At 37.4% G+C, this 19,732-nt stretch overlaps 1 protein-coding gene across 3 annotated transcripts; it reads right to left on the minus strand.

Moving 5' to 3' along the window:
• Positions 1-1,913: 1,913 nt before the first annotated feature.
• Positions 1,914-18,678, minus strand: ccdc92 (coiled-coil domain containing 92). Of its 3 annotated transcripts, none has more exons than XM_039681683.2 (4): positions 18,535-18,678; positions 8,093-8,302; positions 6,391-6,432; positions 1,914-3,548 (listed from the first exon to the last, which is right to left on the minus strand). In XM_039681683.2, the coding sequence occupies exons 2-4, from the start codon at positions 8,226-8,228 to the stop codon at positions 2,671-2,673; spliced, it is 1,056 nt and encodes a 351-aa protein (XP_039537617.1). In that variant the 5' UTR covers positions 8,229-8,302; positions 18,535-18,678; the 3' UTR covers positions 1,914-2,670. The 3 variants fall into 3 exon arrangements, with proteins under 3 accessions (XP_039537617.1, XP_039537619.1, XP_039537622.1); XM_039681685.2 differs by lacking the exon at positions 18,535-18,678 and adding an exon at positions 18,365-18,452; XM_039681688.2 differs by lacking the exon at positions 18,535-18,678 and adding an exon at positions 16,267-16,855.
• Positions 18,679-19,732: the final 1,054 nt, after the last annotated feature.

Below are 19,732 nucleotides of genomic sequence, written 5' to 3' on the forward strand. Positions count from 1 at the left end.
AATGTTTCATCAAAAACCTTAATTTCTTTTCGACTGAAGAAAGAAAGACATGGACATCTTGGATGACATGGTGGTGAGTAAATTTTCAGCAAAAGTTTTTTTTGTTAAAGTGAACTACTCCTTTAATTGCTTCATCAAGATCACATACTTTATATACCATGTGAGGTATCTAAAGTTTCTAAGTCAATTTCTTGAAAGATCCTTTATATTATAAGTTGATACCTGTGCAGAATATTAGTATAAGAATCTTTAAGTTTCTCCATCAACACCCAAACAAATTACGTAGGCAAAACACCATGCTCAAAGATAAAGGATCATAAACTTGTCCTCTGAAAGCATAAAGCTCACTGACCTCCTGGAGGTGGATTCGGAGAAATTCTGACGTGAAGATGATGCTGAGCAAGAAGTCTTCTAAGAACCCCAGGTTTGCGCCAGCTTTGGCCTTGTCTTTCCATTCACCAAAGATCCTCTGACTCCAACTGGTTCTCTCACATCAAGACAACATCAGCAAAGATCAACTGGAGCTTCAAAAAAATGCATTAGGAAATGGGCGAGATGCAAGAATCAAACTTAACTCTCATTATTTGATAAGTATCCTTACCCCTTTTCCCAGCATGCAAACCATACCTGGATTTTTCAGCAGGAAATATGGGTAAATGTTGCTTGATTCAAGTAAAACATACATTAAAATCCATTTGTTCTTCGTTCTCTGGCCATATCAGACTTTTCGTTTCTGCTTCTCAGTCAAGAATTTTAAATGCACATCATTGAGTAATATAAACAGATGTGGTAGATTACACTTAACATGTTAGAAATACATACTGTATGAATGGAGCGGTTATATTTGGTAGTAGCGCTCAACCAGCTTCCTCTCTCTATCTGCAAACTTAAAGGGATACTCCACTTTTTTTGGAAATAGGCTCATTTTACCACTCCCCCAGAGACAAACAGTTGGGTTTTACCGTTTTCGAATCCATTCAGCCGATTTTCTGATATTTAGAAGAATATCAGTAACGAGACAGTTTCTGGTCTCATTGACTTCCATAGTAGAAAAAAAAATACTATGGAAATCAATGAGACCAGGAACTGTCTGGTTACTGATATTCTTCTAAATATCAGAAAATCGGCTGAATACATTCGAAAATGGTAAAACTCAACTGTTTAACTCTGGGGGAGTGGTAAAATTGAGCCTATTTACAAAAAAAAAAAAAAAAAAAGTGGAGTATCCCTTTAAAAACCAAATCTGAAACATGAAACAGATCAGAATAAACTTGTGAAAATTGAGAGTCATATAATCTGAAGGCACATGCAGTTTTGTTCAAATAACAATAATGAGAACTGGGAGGAATGTGAGGATAACAAGGTAAACGTCAAGTTTTAAAGGGATAGTTCACCCTGCCAAAAAATCAGTCATTACTTATTCATCGTCATTTCAAACCTTTATGACTTCAGTGGATAACGAAAAAAGAAAAAAGAGGGCCAGAGCTTTCAAGCCTACAAAAAGAACCAAAGGCACTATAAAAGTCTTCATTCTTTAAAACTGCATATAAATAATAAATAATAATCCCGTAATAAAAAAATAATAAAAAAAATGTTACACATTAAATATTCTAGATATCATTTAAATTACATAAGGCTGAGTTAAAATTAAATAACTTTGATTAAATGCACATGGCCATGTGCAAAAACCCCCAAATTAACAGCATTTTCTTACACTTGATATTCACAGATACAGTATATTTACCCTCTGTGTTTAGAATTAGCCAGGAGGAATTTCTTCCCAATATATGTTAATGCAGCTCCCAACTTTTTTCACCCAACACAATATCTTCAATTATTTTTATGCCTAGAGTATTATTAATAAAAGTAAGTGCAGCAATGAGATTAAGAATAGAAGCGACCTCTTTGAGACATTGATTTCAGTAGGAGTTTAATAAGGAGCAGCAGGATTGTTCACATTAGCCAGTAGATACGTGAGTGAGAGGGGAAGGAGAGCTGAAGGAGATGCCAGTACTACTGCAGTGCTCATGAATAAATATGACTAGATATGAATATGCATTAGAACATTAAATCAGCAGGCAATGACGACATTTGGCAATATATGATTGTGTGTGTGTGTGTGTTTGCACCTTGAGTAAAATAGAGCGGGACATTGATGACAAGAAGAACAGAACGCGCAAAAAAAAAAGAGGCTAAAAAGTCAAATGGGAAAGGAAAACAGGAAAACAATCATTTGGCATGCTCACAGTTCTCCTTCTCAACTGACGTGAAACAAAGACGTTATTCAAATGAACCATGAACAAAAGTCTTTCCGTTTATACAGTGTTGCATAAAAGCAGCAGGACATTCAGAAGCTCTTGCTGCCATCCGTAGTCTCTCAATCTTCCGGAAAAAACAGTCTTTGCCTAAACCTCGCCAGTGCGTTTTGTTCAGCATTTCCCAACTTTGAGCTGTGTGACTGTGTTTGTTAGTGTCTATATCTATCCGTAGTGTATTGTGTTTGATAAGTTTATTGACAAGTGATGTGTTGATGATTTGAGCAACTGTATGGGCCTGTGTGTGTGTGTGTTTTCACAGTCATAAGGAGCTCCGCATATACTGCATTGGTCTTAATACATCTATGTTGATATACTATGTTTTAGGATGTGTAAATGTGCACAGTTGTCAGTCTTAAACAGTTCTGTCTGCACCTGAGCGTTTGCGAACCACTTGTTCCCCATTGACCTGGTCCACGGCGAGGGTCTCCACCTCCGCCTGTTTCCGAGCTGCTCCTCCACCTGATGAGGGTGAGCGGTGGATCCGATGGGCCACTCCTATATGCGCGTTAGGGCGGGGATGGGGTCCGTCCCGCGCTGGGCTATTCCTAGGGCTCGGAGGCACGGGGATGTGGGCGGGGCTTGAAGGTGCAGGGGGTGTGGCTGAAGAAGCGATGGGCGGGATCACAGAGGGGCGTTCCCGCATCACCGCTTGAGACTCTGCAGGGGCCGCTGGCTCTCTGGCTTGCAGGAATGGTGTAGGATCCGGCATGGCATCTACCGAATCTCTCAGTACCACCCTACGGCCGTCTGCGGCGCCCAACCGGTACAGCTCTGTGTATTCAGAGTGCAGCGGCTGCGAAAGGCTTTTGCGCATGCGTCTGCGAGGAGTCTCGGGTTGCTGGATGTCCTTGTCGTTTCCCGACGGCACTGGAGCGGGAGGAGGGCTGGGTTTTAAAGAGCTGACGGGACTGACGGAGGGGCTTGCACCAGCCCTCCCGCCGGCGAGAAGGCGTTTTTTGGTGGCGTGGAGCTGGGAGGTGAGGTAGGCGATGGTGCTGGCTCTTTGCTCCAGCTCTCCGGACAGCACGGCCAACTTATGGCTCTTCAACTTTAGCTCATCTAGGTACTTCTTTTCTCGCTCACGGATGGTGTTCTCCAACACTGAGATCATGGCATTCTTCTGCTCCAGATCCCGCAGGAGCTCCGTGTTCTCCTGCTCTTTAGCCTTCAGCTGAGCCTCCAGCTCCTCACAGCGTTGGTGCAGCTCTCTGCAGCGAGACTCGCCATCATCTGAGAGAGAGAAAGAAGATACATGCAAACATTTAAAGGGATGCTATACACGTCATATGTAATATACTTTGATCCAAGGTTCTTCAACTCCAGTCATGGATGGCCAGTGTCCTGCTAACTAAGTTTAGCACTAACCTGCACCAAACACAAGCAAACAAGCTAAGCAAGATATTTAGAATTACCTGAAAATTACAGGCGGGTGGGTTAAATTGGGATTGGTACTAATGCCTGCAGGACACTGGGTCTCCGGGACTGGGCTTGAAGAGATAGCTGCCTATGCATCCCCTAAAATACCCCCTTTTAGCAGAATTACAGATATCCTTCAATGAAGGCCATCCCAGAAAGCACTGCAATATAACCTGGGTGAAAATAAATCCAAAATGGTGGAGAATGTGTGGAAAGCTTCTGATAAAAAAAATAAACTGTTTCATTCACTACTGAAGTATTGACACTTATAGTATATTTAAAATAAGACTATTTAATCAAATGTGTGTGTGTGCCGTGTATTATGCTTATTAAAGTATAGGCTTGTTAGCTTAGAAAAACGATAACGCCAAACTCCATTTCAAATCAATATCTGAGTCTCTAGTCTGCAGTGCTATTTGTGTGACGCATGAGTTTAGCTATTAGCTATATTGAGTGTTTTTAAATTGATCGCATGTGAGGTTCTGTGATGATCATAGAAGGCAGAAAAGCTCACTATGTTTTAGAAAAAAAACATATTGTGTTAAAAAAACAGTGTGAAATAATATAATACATTCAAATAAAGTTATTTCTGCAAAGTGCAAAAAATAAAAACAACCTAAAAACCTACATTAGCCTATAGAGGGCAGTAGTGAACTGTGAATCAGATATCAATAAACCAATTACCTCTAAGAAACTAATGGCTATGAAACATCAAACCAGGAACAGGAACTCTCTCCCATCGCTCCCTTAAGGTCTGATGTTCAGCTTTTGACAACCAGCATTTGTTGTATTATGGGAACAGCTCATTTAGCTTAGCTCAGCACAGATTTGATCGATTTCTCCATAAATTTAGCTGGATAGAGACTGAAATTGCACGGATAATTCTGAAGCATCTTTTACGGCATGTTATCCATTTGGAATCTGTAAAACACTGGTTTAGTCTTATAAATGCCATGTTAAAGATATATTTAGGGTGGGGCGAGATGGGGCGAGGGGGAGTGCAAGCAGGCACAGACACAGACCCCAGATCTCCCATTACACTGCTAATGGATATGAAGGTTGAGGCAATAGCAGTGTCCTGCTTTACTGACCTTCAGCTTTGCAAGAGTCTAAACAATTGCACTCAGGAGGATTTCTCTCTCTCATTTACTCCCCTGCGCTCTTGCTTTCTCTCAATTTAAATTTAGTGTGCTTTATTTGCATTACAAAAACTAAGCATTTGTAACTGCGAAATCAAATTAAAATGAAAGAATCTAATAAAATATTATAAAATAAAATAAAAGAATCTAATAAAATATTATAAAATAAAATTATAAAAGAAATACAAAATAAAATACAATTTATTATAGAATCAGGAAATTTAACAAAAGATTTAGCAAATGTAACTAAAAATCTAAATCAGCAAAATTGATCAAATTAATCAGATTTTTTTTTTTTTTTGCAAATTTACCAAAAAAAGGGACAGATTTATAAAACAGGGCAAAACGGAAAAAAGCGCTGGTGGGAGTGGTTGAAATACTGACGACACGCAAATTAAAGAACACAGACGCAGATCTGCATATAAGCGTCTGTTTTAAAACATTTTTAGCTCATTTTTCTCTCACTTTCCCTGACCGCTTCATTACCACAACAGCCACACAAGTTAATGAGGTCACCTTCAAATTCACACAAACCCAGTTAGACAACCATAATATATCAACCACGAAACACACTCCAGCACAGTCATCTGAGGACACAGCGACAGCTTCAGTATGAGAGATTGCTTGTAGTTATCATCTTGAATCTCATGTCTATTGTTAGGAACATGAGCGTAGGGATCTAGTCATCAGGTTGCAGACGGTGCATTAGCCTTTTGCATTAGTGCTGTATTAGCGCAGTCATTCATAATCTCATTTCCTGTGCTAGACTCGAAACTGGCTCACATCTGCCACATGCGAGAACACAAACAGCCATGCAGACGCCAAACAAATGTGAAACGAATTCATTATACAGCTCTCTGGAATACTTGATTCCGATTGGTCAGTTGCAAACGTTTCTTTTATAATGGACTTTTATTTCTTCTTACTATTTTGCTATTTTTCGTAATCAACATCAATATGTCATGTATGCATGTCTACAATAAATATAATAATGTACAGTCATTCATTATCATGTACAGAAGAACATTGGAAACCTTTCAGTGTTTTGTCTTGTCTGTGGGAACTGCGTTCGTTCGCCTAAACGTTTCATCAGTGCATTGTGTGTTTGTGCTGCGACTGAAAGGATAACATATATTGAACAGGGTAATATATAAAGGGGGAGAGAGGGAAATGTGGTATGTGTGTGCTGGTTGCCAGGTTGCAAGGCACGGCTGTGGTGATATATGTGTGCTGTTGAGGGACACAAAAAGTCTTATTTACAACCTTTGCAAAGAGAGCAAGACAGTGGAAGATAAATAAAGAGACTGCCAGACAAACAAGAAGCTAAATATGAGCGGCCTTTCTTCTCCTGTCCATCTACCAGGCTATCTGAGATTTCTTTTAACTGGTACATTTTTGGCACTTTAACAGCACCCTAGCAACACCTGACACACACATAGCTCCCTTGGACACGCATTTTGTTCTGACCACATGTTTGTGTGAATGCAGACACACAAAGTGTGCGTGAGAAATCTTACCCCCTGGATCTGAGCTCCGCATTGTCAGCTCATATGTCAGTTCTGTGAAGCAAAAGAGAGGACAGAGGGATTGGACAGGGCGACACAAGGGGGAGTGTGAGAGAAGGAGGGGGAGAGAGAGAGAGAGATCAAATGTTAGGCAGGCACAGAGAATCACACTACCGTCAATGACAGCAGTTGAAGATCACATGACACAAGACATCACCTGCAACAGGAGGCGAGAGCAACAGAAGACATAGTCAACTAGGGATAAAAGAGCATGTGGGAGTCAAAAAACATGAACCTTTCAAATCTGTAGTCTGAGCGAATATTGACCTGGATTTTTTTTTTTTTTTTTGGTGGATTAATAAAATTTGATGTTGACTTTCCTTTTCCTATTTTGCTTTTTCAGTTTTTTTTTATGCACACAATAGGACTAGGATTTCATGTTGACTTCCTATTGATTTATTTTGTTTTTGTTTTTTTGTGCATTAATGAATTACATACAATAGGAGCAGGATTTCATTTTGATTGGAGTTTGAACATAGACTGTAAAAAATCTGGACAAAACGTCTGTGACATCGCCCATAGACTCTGAAGAACGGGTTTGAAGCTGTTTATGGGGGGTATGGGCGGCGCCATACTGTAAAATCTTGGAAAATACAAAATACAAAAGTTTCAGAAAGGATACAGATGTGGTATGATGCGTTGTGTCAGATCATGGCCGAGACGTCAAATTCACGCGGCGCAACCCGTTATCAGCTGTCAGTCAAAGTTAACCGAACCTTATTTGTCATACGTTATTATATCTAAATATAATCTAAACTAACGAGTTAGAAAAAAATTCACCCCCCTCACAGTTGTCAGGCACGCGGAACATATTGAAGATTACAATAAAAGTCCATGGGACAAAACTGTAAACATATGAATTTATGCTGTGAAAACGGACATTATAACATGACGTCTATGGATATTTGCTCCCTTTTGGGACCGGCCTCTAGCGGATTTGAGATGTATTGCAGTTTATCGCACTTCCGGGTAGGCTTCATCTTTCAGCTTAGAATGTTGCCGCTTGAGTGTGAAGCAACATTAATGAGGATCGCGCCTCTAAGAGATGAACTGTATTCTCCCAGGCATGAATATTAATCCCTGTGGCACTGTTTTACTCTACTAGCGTGGAGAGGTGACCTGGTGGCAGGACTGCATAAGATGTGCATGCAGTATGTGCCAGCCAGAGACTTGTGTTTGTTTTTGATGCAGATGTTTAAAATGACACCAAAGTGACCTCAAGATGCTGACATCATTAAACTAATACAAGAGTTGCTTGTCATGTAATACACAGGCTTGGAAACATTTCATGAGGGCAAGTGTGTGGGTGATTTCAAATCCGGCTAGAGTCACATCCTAATCCCGTCCTACCCTCTTCGTCCTTATTTTGTCAAATCTCAAATGTCCTCTAAATAAAAAGTGGCAAAGGTCCAAAAATAAAATAAAAACAATACAAAAGTGACCTAATAAAATATAAATGAAATACACTGTAAATTGAAATTAATTTATCAGCAAAACTATTTTACTCAAGCATTTATTATAAGAATTTGAGCCATTAAATAAATTAGACACTTCATTTTTTAATGATTATAGTGCTTTATTTACTGTAGACATTTTACAATTAAATAATGTATGTGTGTGTGTGTGCTGTAAGTGTATTGGCATGAGTGTGTACCTGTGCAGTGCTGCTGTAGGCGGCGGATCTCAGCGTGAAGGCCTTTTAATGTGTTGGCATGGTCTTGTTGCAGGAACAGCAGGTTCTTCTGCGCACTGTGCAGTTGATTCTCCAAGGTCACACTCGCCGAGGCCATTATGATGATACACGGTCACACTCACATGTAGAAATAAACTCACTCACACGGGCACACGCACTAGCCCAGGACACCTGTAAACACAAGAATAGAAAATACTGATCATACTCAATATTCAGCCTTATGGCAGTTATTACCCTTTTACACACAAAAAAGTGATAAGCCAATAAGACACCTAGGTCCTTCTCTCCAAAGCCCACCCGACAGTGATGAGACTGATATAAAAAATATATAAATTATACTGATAATTTATTATTCATCATGTTATTATGGCCAAAAGCTGGCTGATATTAAATAAATTATATTATATTAAATATTAATTAAACTTATATTTAATAAATTATATTTAAATTATTATTATTATGTTTTTTTTTAACTAAGCCTATACATATATATGCTAAAGATTTCCATTAAATATGTAAATAAAATTATTAAAAATAAAAAAATGGTATAATCTCAATCAATTCTGAACTCCAAACACACACACAAAAAAAATAACATTGTTGCACGACAATCCAACAATTGCATAAAGTTAATATACTGCATAATTTGAACGATATACTTCTGCTACCTCCTATTTGGTGAACACAAAACAATTGGGGGAAAAAAAGTATCTAAAAAAAAGAATAATTTCACTGTGGTCCGCAGTCACAGTTTTGCAGTTTAGAGAGTCAGGACAGGATTAAATCTCTTGTAACTGAGACATCATCATCATCAAGCCTGAAAATATAAAATATCTTCAAAATAAGCTACACTCAGATGAGAGGTTTACTCAGAGACAAATGCATGTCTGATCCAATGAAGTGGCAGCCATAGTGAGGTCAGGAGACTGTCGCAAACACATTACAGCAATCAAATTAAGTTTACTCTGGATATCACAAACCCTTCCCAGAATCACCGTTCCTCTGTCTGAGAGGACAAAAGAGCTATATTTAGCTAATGGTTTGGAATTACGTAATGCCTTTCAGATGAGGCAGAAAATCGAGGGAGATAGTATTGATTTAAGGGGGTGAGTGCTGGTTTCCACAGACCCTGAACTGCTCAGGGATCCTCTCCCGTCCAGAAGCGCCCTTAAAGAGGTCATGTCATACATATTTAATCATTTTATTTTTTTGCCGTGAAGTTCTCTGATCCACTTAAAGTGTAAGTAGCGCTGGGTGGAATATTTATGGTATCTAGCTGGTGATTCAAATTAAGCAACGTAGTGCTTCTTATCTGGCCATTACTATTATTTGATTAGTTTTACGATCCTTTCTTGCCTCATGACTATGGAAGTGTTAAGACAAAAATGCTTTAATAGAGTCATGTACACACTTGAGTAGTAAAAACAGTGCAAAGGTTTGTACAGTTAGTTTGACTGTCATCAGTCTCTGTATGCCCTTTTTCATATATATATATATATATATATATATATATATATATATATATTGGAAAAACTAAAATATATATTTTTTTATTCAGTAAGTCTGTGACAGTATAGACATAATGTCACAAAAAAACTGTTTTCAACACAGATAATAAGAAATGTTTCATTGGCATTAATTCAGACAATTAGAATGATTTCTACAGGATTATGTTTTAAAATTACATTTTATTTTAAATTATAATATTCCACAATATGAGTGTTTTCAGATTCTTTTTTTCCCAAATAAAAATAAGATACAATGCTTGGTGGGCAGAAGCGTACTAAATAATACATTGCATTTAAATTCAATTAAATGAAAATGACTAGGTTAAAACATTTTTTCCCCCTCATGCTCATTCAGAGAAAAACTATAGAAAAAGTTTTAATTATTTGAAATAATCTCGATGCTGTGACTTTGACTTTTATGTAAATTCGCTGGTCATATCCGAAATGTAACTTCGTAATGTTGAGTTTCTTAGTTTTAATAAAATATCTACATGAAAAAAAAAGATTTAATACTGAGACGGAAATTTTGCGTTCTAAAAGATATATGATTACTGTCACGAGTCACAAGTCATGAGTCGTATAACTCGCGCGACTCAGGATGAACACAGAAAGTCTTCTTTTTTTTTTTTATAATCCAGGAGTAAAAAAGAACAAGACAACTACACTTTAATATAAACAATACCAAACAAGGACCAGAATGAAATATGGGGTTTAAATACAAGGAGCAAACAATGGGAACTAACCAAGACCAGCTGAACAGCATGATTAATTAATGGGTAACCTAGGTGACAAATTAGGAAATCAGATCAAATTAGGAAATCAGATCACAGAACTGAATCAAATCAAAATCACAATAAACAAAACCACATTTACAGTGCAACAAACATTTATCTCATATTATAAAAATAAAATAAACTTAATTTGCTCATGATATGACTCTTTTAAAAACACTTTGGCCCAGCCTAATATAACATATTCCAGTTTGTACTTCCTAAATTAAAATCACTTGTGGGCTAATTCATTAATTGAACAGGTTAAAATTTTTTCTTGCTTCAGCCAGAAGATAAAAAGTGTCACATTCACGGCTCCTTAAGAAAGGCTTTGATTTAGTAAAAGAGTACTCATAAAGCCCTGTGTTTAGTATGAATTATTAACAGTTCTTACTGCCTCCATTGTATTTCGGCAGACTCTTCCCTTTGGGCGCACTTCTTTCTATTACGATGATGCAACAGAATAAAACTGACAAATCCAGAGGAGAAACACAAAGATAGGAGAAAGCGCCCTGGGTATGTTAAGGGTCCGCATTGATAATTACACCGTCATTCTCTGCTATTCTGCTCTCATGGGAAAAAAAAAAACGTGACTACAAAATGTGAAAAATATTACTGCGGAAACGAGCACTAGTGGCGTAGAAGTGCTTCAACTTTTACTCCCAAAACACAAATCAAGATTAGAGTGAAAGAACGACTTCAAATGCAATAGTGATAAAAATTACTTTTAAAAATATAGGGTTTTGATCAGGAATGGGGTTAAGACAAAATGCATTCACATTGAAACACTATTCAGACTTTTAGACTTTATCGTAGACAATCAAAATCACTTTTACCGCCAAACAGCGGACGCTGCAGTGATTTTACTTATGCAGCATATAGTCTCATGAGATCAAGTTGAAAATGAGAAAAAGGAGCAGCCAAAACTGGTAGTGTGGTTGATCGGAAGACAGGAGCAGTTGCTTTAAACACAGTCTTACTCTGACAGACTAACCACAGCTCTTCACCAGACAGACAACAAAAGGAAGACTGGAATCGCTTTACACACTGAAAGGGAAAACAAAAGCACTGTGGGTTTCTGGGGGGGAAAAAACATATATTTGAAGATGAACACTAACAGTATGGCTAAAAAAGGTTAAGATGATGTTGGAGTTAGACTGCTAGTCAGCGGAGCTCATGAAAAGCCGATGAGCATGAATGAGTAATGGGAGGCTGTGGGTGCGGCGCAGAGAAGACTCCAGTAGACTCTGTCCCACTCTTTTATTCATTCACTTGCTGTCTTCCCCTCTCGATTTCTTCTATATCACCACATACAGTATGCAAACCGTGAAGATTTACAGAAACAATGCACTAACTAAGCAGGGTAGGGCACAATTCAGAATGATGTCTTTAATAACATAAGCCTGCTTTTTGTTGTTTGCATCCATTTTAAACAGTGGTGGTGGTCCATGAAATGATAAGCTTTATTAAATATAATGAAATATAAGAGCTTCTGTTCAAAAGTTCGGGGTCGGTATTTGGTTTTTAACAGTGTTGTGCACTCGAGACTCGGACTCGGTCTCGGTCTCGAGTCCATATTTTAATGGACTCGGTCTTGTCATGGACTCGTGTGCATTTTGACTCGGAATTGACTCGTACTCGAACATATTGGGGTCGGGACTCGGTCTTATTCCCGAGTCCTCTCGAGTCCCATTCAAAATACGTCATGATTATTACTGTATTTTAATATTTCTTTAAATTGTTGTTTGATTGAAACGTCCAATGATTGCTGACTTTCTTGTGCGCAACTGCGCATGACTTGAGACTATAATGTTTGCGGCGCGCAAATGCAGCAAGACCCAGGTCAGATGTGATGTGGAGCCTCTAGCTCAACTATGTATTAAAAATATCTGCCTTATCATCCATAATTCAGTTTGCATATAAGAGCCACACAGAATTCGTGTGCAGTAATGTTATGTGAAAGAGCACTTACTGATTGTAAAAATTGTAAGTCATATAATAAAATTACCTTTACACCACTATGTGGCCTTTTTACCATTACAGTGTACATGATTCCACGGTATATTTGGTTTACTGTTTGAGTATGGTGCCAATTTTATTGTTACTACCAAATATTTTACATATTCTTGAAGATATCTTTAAGTCTGGTTTGAGACCCAACCTTAGGTTATCTAACCTCTCTGGTCTCGACCTCGACTTGGACTCGACTGTCTTTGGTCTCAGTCTCGACTTGGACTCGACTCTCTTTGGTCTCGGTCTCGACTCAGACTCGAGTGAGGTGGTCTCGACTACAAAACTGCTTTTTAAAGTCTTTTTATGCTCCACAAGGCTACGGTTCCTTCATTAATGAATAACTACTCAAGAACCAATGAGTAACACAATATTAACAATCTAGTAACTATTATTAACTAACAAGAAACTCTGATTAACAAATTAGTAAGTAATAGCTCACAGATGAAAGTGTTACTAGATATTTCTGTGGGAATTACTAATTACTTGGATCCGTATTCTAAAGTGAAGATCATTGGAACTAACTAGTAATGACTCAAGTGTTACTACATGATCTAGTCATGACTTGTGCAACCAAACACTAAAGTCTTCAAGCGTTTGAGATTTTTGGTGAACTTTAGTATACTTTTAGAAAATTTCTTTAGAAGTATGTAATAACACTTGAGTCTTTACTAGTAATACAGATCCAAATAATTAGTAATTCCCACAGAAGTATGTAGTAACACTTTCATCTGTGGACTATTACTTACTAATTCATTAATCAGCGTTTATTTTTAGTTAATAGTAGTTACTAGATTGTTAATAAACTTTCAGTAGTTGTCTGGGAAGCATTCAAAAAATTGTAGTTATTGATTAGTTAATAGTGAACTACCACTTTCATCTGTTCGCTATTACTTACTAGTTCGTTAATCAGAGTTTATAGTTAGTTCATAATAATATTGTGTTACTTATTGGTTCTTGCGTAGTTATTCATTAACGAAGGAACCGTATTCTAAAGTGTTACCCTGTATTTATTTGATCAAAAATGCATGTGCAAATAATAGAACTTTTTTTCTATTGAAATATATTTTCAAATGTAATTTATTCGATGTCAATAAATTTACCCCAGTCTTCAGTGTCACAAGATCCTTCAGGAATCACTGTAAAATTTCATATTGCTTATTTATTCACATCATGATAAAGATTTTTTCTTCCATGTTATACTGATGAACACCAACACAATCCACTTATGACAACAGTTGGGTGTCATATAGCGCACCTGTTTTTTCCCAGCACAGCTCATCCAGACATTACACAGTCACAATGACTTTGCCACGGTCAAACCTGCTGTGCTTAAACAGATTAAAAAAAAATAGTACAGTAATGCTCAAGAAAACAGCTACATGAGAAAGGACTTTGACAGATGACCTCCATTACTTAAAGACAGAAAGCGAGAGACTACGAGGCTCCGTGGAGAAAAAACTATGAATATTTTATGAATAATGAAAAGTAAAGTAAAGGAGTTTGTATGCCTACTATGAGTAATCCTAATAATAATGTACAACTGCAAGTGATGGTGTCACCTATAAATGACATGAGCACTTGAAATAAAATCTTCCCAGCACCCGCCATGACATCATAAAAACGTCATCTAATGAGCTACTAAAAATTTGGTTTTGCTTGAATGACAGCACCACTCGGGTTGCATGAACTCCAAACGTTTTTGTAAAACCTGATGACCGTGTTCTCCAGACTGAGCTCCAATGAAAGCAAGAAAAGCTGCACAAAGAGTCACATGATCAACATCCCAAATTCACTTTGATTAAGGTCCTAGAAAAAGTGACACATTTCTTTTTCATTTTACATCATACCATTTGTTTGTTTTAAAAATCTCTTCCGAACAGCCTTGATATGTCCAACAACCGTCGTAATAAAACGCTGCCAGATTTATGTTCACCTGTTTTAGATAAAACCGAACTTAGTTCAACTCACTTCCTGCTCTCTAACGCCTCTCAAGTGCTGAAAAGATTTTCCAATATTAGGTGTATCCACTCCTTAATGATGATTGGCTACAAGTGTTTTGTTGCTCAGCGGATCGGTCTGTGGATTGTTTTTTTCTCCCTCCTATTTTCACAACCAGGACTATATACAAGCACAATGTTTTTTTTTAGTACCAAGTGAGCTACCAAACAAGGAGAAAAGTGCAAAGTGACTAAATGTATTTGTTTACAAATGTATTCGTTTACAAATATTTCACTGTATTGTAAAAATGTTGAGGTTGTTACTTATTATTGTGCAAGGAACCACGTGAAAATAAAGCTATGTATTAATTTGAGGTGTAACAATAACAATACCCTCATGTCATGATTCAATACCACGAACAGATACGAAATTCTTGTGATACTCCAAGACATAATACAATGTTAAACAAAAAAATTAACTGTTGATTAAAATGCTACATTTTGGTATTATATTGAGTGTGGACATAAATAGGCTTGGACTTGGTGCTGTTAACCCAATGCACAAAACAATGGTGACACAAGAATAAAAATATTCATGATTTATTTTTCACTATACACTCTCAGAAGCTGTCACTGGGACTGTACCTTTTCAAAAGCTACACTTTTGTACCCAAAGGCTGCATATTGGTACCTTAGTGGAACATATTAGCACCTAAAATGTACATATAAACATCTAAAATGTACATATTAGTACCTAAAATGTACATATTAACACCTGAAATGTACATATTACCACCTAAAATGGACATATTAGCTCATGAAATTGACATATTAGCACCTAAAATGTACAAATTAACACTTAAAATGTACATTTTAGTACCTAAAATGTACATATTAACACCTGAAATGTACATATTACCACTTAAAATGGACATATTAGCTCATGAGATTGACATATTAGCACCTAAAATGTACAAATTAACACTTAAAATGTACATATTAGTACCTAAAATGTACATATTAGCTCATGAAATGGACATATTAGCACTTTAAATGGACATATTAGCTCCTAAAATGGACATATTAGCACCTAAAATGCACATATTACCACCTAAAATGGACATATTAGCTCATGAAATGGACATATTAGCACCTAAAATATTAACTTTAAAATGGACATATTAGCACCTAAAATGTACATATTACCACCTAAAATGTACATATTAACACTTAAAATGGACATATTAGCTCAAATTGACATATTAGCACCTAAAATGTACATATTAACACTTAAAATGTACATAGCACCTAAAATGTACATATTAACACGTGAAATGTACTTATTGGCACCTAAAATGTACATACTAGCACCAAAATTGTACATATTAACACTTAGAATGTACACATTAGCACCTAAAATTTACATATTAGCACCTGGAATGGACAATAGTTTACCTTTTGAAAAGGTACAGCCCCAGTGACAGCTTTTGTACCTTTTTTCTGAGAGTGTAGATGCATTTAAAATAATGTAGGCATTTGACATTATAAAAACCCATAAATATTACCCCCTTGCATTATTATAAATTATATTTAACATCATATAGTAGTTTAATGTAGTACTCACTGACACTAAAACTCTGTAAAGTTGAATTTTTTCACGCAAAGTAATTTTCATTTTGGGTGACCTATACACAATATCACTATTCACGATACATATTGTTGCATTTTTGTATTACGATATATTGTGACAGGATATATTGTTACACCCCTACTATTAATCGATAATCTCCGATCATAATTTGTGTCAAAAAATTTGTGTTCAGGAGGAGCACGTTCAACTGATCTAAGCACTAAACACGTCTATCCTATCAGCATGAGAGGAAAGCCTATACACACAGTCAACTCACCTACTGTACATTCCTCGATAGTTTTTCAGCATCCCTCCAACACCCCGACTCCTCACTCTTGGCCTGATCCTACCACAGCCAGGAAAACGGGGGAAGTACTCTGGGTTTGGACCAAATACCGAGCCCTGAGCCCTCCCATCGGACACGCATGCCAAATGCACATAAACCATTTATTCTATTTGACTTGTAAGTCCGAGCTTGTGAAATAAAAGTTGTTGGTGTTTCACTGCCAGGAAACTGCAGTAATTAGTATCCATAGTTTTGAAGCTCTGCAAAAATGTAGGAAGAGTACTTTTATTTCCAATTAGCCTGTTGTTTTTGGATTTCATTGACACCTTTCTTTAAAGCCTCTGACCATTATTCAAGTCCTTAACAGCCATCCTATTTGGCATTATAGTCTATAAATTCGCATAATATTTTAAAAGACATAACCCTAATAGAACACACACTTTTTAGAAAAGCTGTATTGGAGTCAGTGGTACCCTTTAAAAAGACACATTTGTATAGTGCATATTAGTACCTCAAAGGTACTTTTGTACCAAAAATGTACACATTAGGACCTTTTTAAAGGGTACTGTCCCAGTAACAGCTTTTGTACTGAGTGTGATAACACAAAAAATCATAACTCAATGATGAGGCATCAAGCAAGCATTAGAATCAGAATGCACCCCATCACCATCTGAATCTGGTATCTAACTGCTTACCGTAAATTAACCGTTCAATCACAGGCACTGGAAGCACTTTAGAAGTGATATTCCACGGCATATGTCACGACTCACTCCCTCGCCCCTCCTTTAGGGACCATTTATGGGCTGGTAGACATTTTAGTGCGCTGATGCTGACATTTGCTCTGATCTGAGTGATGTCGGTCCCTACTGTACAGTCAGAGGGTGAGGCATCTCCCCCGCCCCGCTCCACATGAGACAAAAGAATCCCCCTGACATTAGTACTTAACTCTGTTGTTTTTTTCTCCCTGTACTGTCTCACTCTCTCCCTTAACAGCTCTTTTTCTTGACCTCCAAATTCTCTCTTCTCTCGCATTAATAATCAATGAGCTGCAGCGTTAGAGGAGACTCCAAAACACTGTTATCCTAGTCCTAATAGACACTTCACACACACACAAACATCCAGTGCTTTGGAGAGGACCAGCCCTTGAGTCACACCCACTAGGCCTTCATTCTCCTGCATGATGTAAGCTACATGATGACATTATGCACTGCACAAAAAAAACAGCAGCGGGTTTATAGCAACTAAATATCAGATAGTATTATAAATGTAGTTTAGTTTCACTTAGTTTTCTTTTAATTATTAAATAAATCACTTATATATTGAGCATAAAGAAAACAATACAAAAACCATGATAAATAAAATGTGGGACTTTCATGGCAGCATCTGATTGGCCAGTGCACATCAACACATGCACGTGAGAATGGCTGGGGATGAGCAGGGTCATAAACAGCACCTGCATTGCGGACAGCGCAACAATCGAGATAATAGGACCATCCTATAAAATAACAGATACAACTTAAGACATTCAAAAGGTTAGAAACACAAGACGGTTGCGCTTTGCTCAAAACCCGTGAACATTGGAGAAACGACAGCACGTGTTCAAAACAATACTGCATATGCATCTGCTAAGTAAAATCCATAGATTTCAGTTAACCATTCTAATCAAACAAAGGCTGACGCATTAATACAAAAAACATTATAAAAAATATAAAACATTCAATTGATAGTTATATCATAGCAGTTTTTTTTTTTATTGTAATACAAGTAAGCTGACAATCATGATAAATAATTAAACACAGATATCCTCCTATGCATTCCGCTCGGCTCTAGAACGTATCCAACATCATAAACAAGCAGCCAGAATGTGTCAATGTCAATAATGTGTTCAATGACATCTATGTGCCACTTTTAGGCTATAACATCTATCTTCCTCACCATTGTCTAACGTTAGTTATGGTCACAATAATCAGCCACCGACTCATTCGAGTCGATATTAATGACCTCATCCGTCCGAAAAATACGCAACAAGCAACCAACAACAACAACAGCAACAACCGCTATCTGTGCCAGCGCTAAGCTGCATACTTACACTATACGTGCCAGTGCTGTTTTCAGAATCATGTAGCTAGTAGCCTACAGTAGGTATTCTCTGAAACACATCGCTAGTTTCAGTCAGCGGCTCGGGCTCGAGCGCGAGCAGGTGCAGCTGAGATGCGCGTTACACCGGGAGCGAAGCGCAAAGATGCGGCCGACACCTACCAGAAAGACGGGCTGAGATTAGTACAGTATATGGCTGCTGGGTAGAGATGGGCTTGGTTCTGCTGTCTGCGGGCTGCTGAGAGGAGAGCTTCGCGGGGGGGTTCTCTTCGCTGGGGCAGAGAGAGAGGGTTGTGTCTGGCATCTCCCGGAGATACAACACTAAATAAAGCGGTGCATGCCGGGATACTGAGGAAAACACACGCGCACCTCTGAGGGCCTCTTGCGCAGGTGAAGCGCACACAGTCTTATCGTCTTATTGTCGTCTTACTTTAAGTGATAAATAGTTTGATGTTTGTCAATCTGATATGCACTATGATATCTGGAAAGGAGAGTTAATAGTATCAACCGAAATGTATTTGACCAGAGGGGTCATCATCACTATAGAAACACGCCGCGCGCTGTACGTCTCCGATAAAAAGTCTTCATGCCTGTATAATTATTAAAATTAAAGTTTAAATATTTGTATAACCCTAGCTTGGCCCTTTTAATTATTGACTCAAAAATGACTGTTTTTTGCTTAATTCATTTTGACAATCTGTGTCTCCTTTTGATTATTTTATGTTATATATTTCTATTTTGAACCATCTACATATAGTAGGCTATTTATTCTCATTCATTCTGTAGCTCAAACAATGATTGTGGATCTACAGAAACGGCATCTGCTATTGCCTTATTATTATGAGCATATAGTTTGGAGTTGATTACAAAGATGTAGGCTACATAAATGTAAAAAAATAAAAAAATAAAAAAAATATCACCTGATCCACTGTTAGACTTTTTAATATTTGTATAACAATTTTCATGTTAAACAAAAACAAAAAACTCTAATTAAAGGCTAATAAAACATATATTTTAATTTACTATGCATGCATTTCCTTTTTTTCACAACAAACATAAAACTAATTTAAAGCATGTGTAAAGTTCTCAGTAATAAACCTTTGGACGATTAGCCATTATTTTAATAATCTTTAAAAGGAATTGTATTATGACGCCATAACTGCACATAACGTAAGTTACTATACACAATATGAATCTTGTTTTGGTTGGTCTCTGATCATGAGAACATGAGGAGCATTTTCTTGCCAAGATACAATCTCCTGGATTAGTCAAATTATAAAAGCCTTCAAAAGTGCAGACTGGAACTCCACCAAGTGGAACATTCCACAACAAAACCAATCTGCTTGAGTGAAGCCTCTGC

Source organism: Pimephales promelas, chromosome 14 (assembly GCF_988280905.1).
Source record: "Pimephales promelas chromosome 14, fPimPro1.hap1.1, whole genome shotgun sequence".
In the NCBI taxonomy this organism is placed as follows: domain Eukaryota; kingdom Metazoa; phylum Chordata; class Actinopteri; order Cypriniformes; family Leuciscidae; genus Pimephales; species Pimephales promelas.

What these genes read in the sequence shown, in the direction of transcription:
- ccdc92 (XM_039681683.2), bottom strand. Translation starts at nt 8,228, where the DNA reads ATGGCCTCGGCGAGTGTGACCTTGGAGAATCAACTGCACAGTGCGCAG. An exon ending in CCTACAGCAGCACTGCACAG is followed by an intron (nt 6,433 to 8,092) that starts GTACACACTCAT and finishes TTTGCTTCACAG; the next exon opens with AACTGACATATGAGCTGACA. An exon ending in GCGGAGCTCAGATCCAGGGG is followed by an intron (nt 3,549 to 6,390) that starts GTAAGATTTCTC and finishes TCTCTCTCTCAG; the next exon opens with ATGATGGCGAGTCTCGCTGC.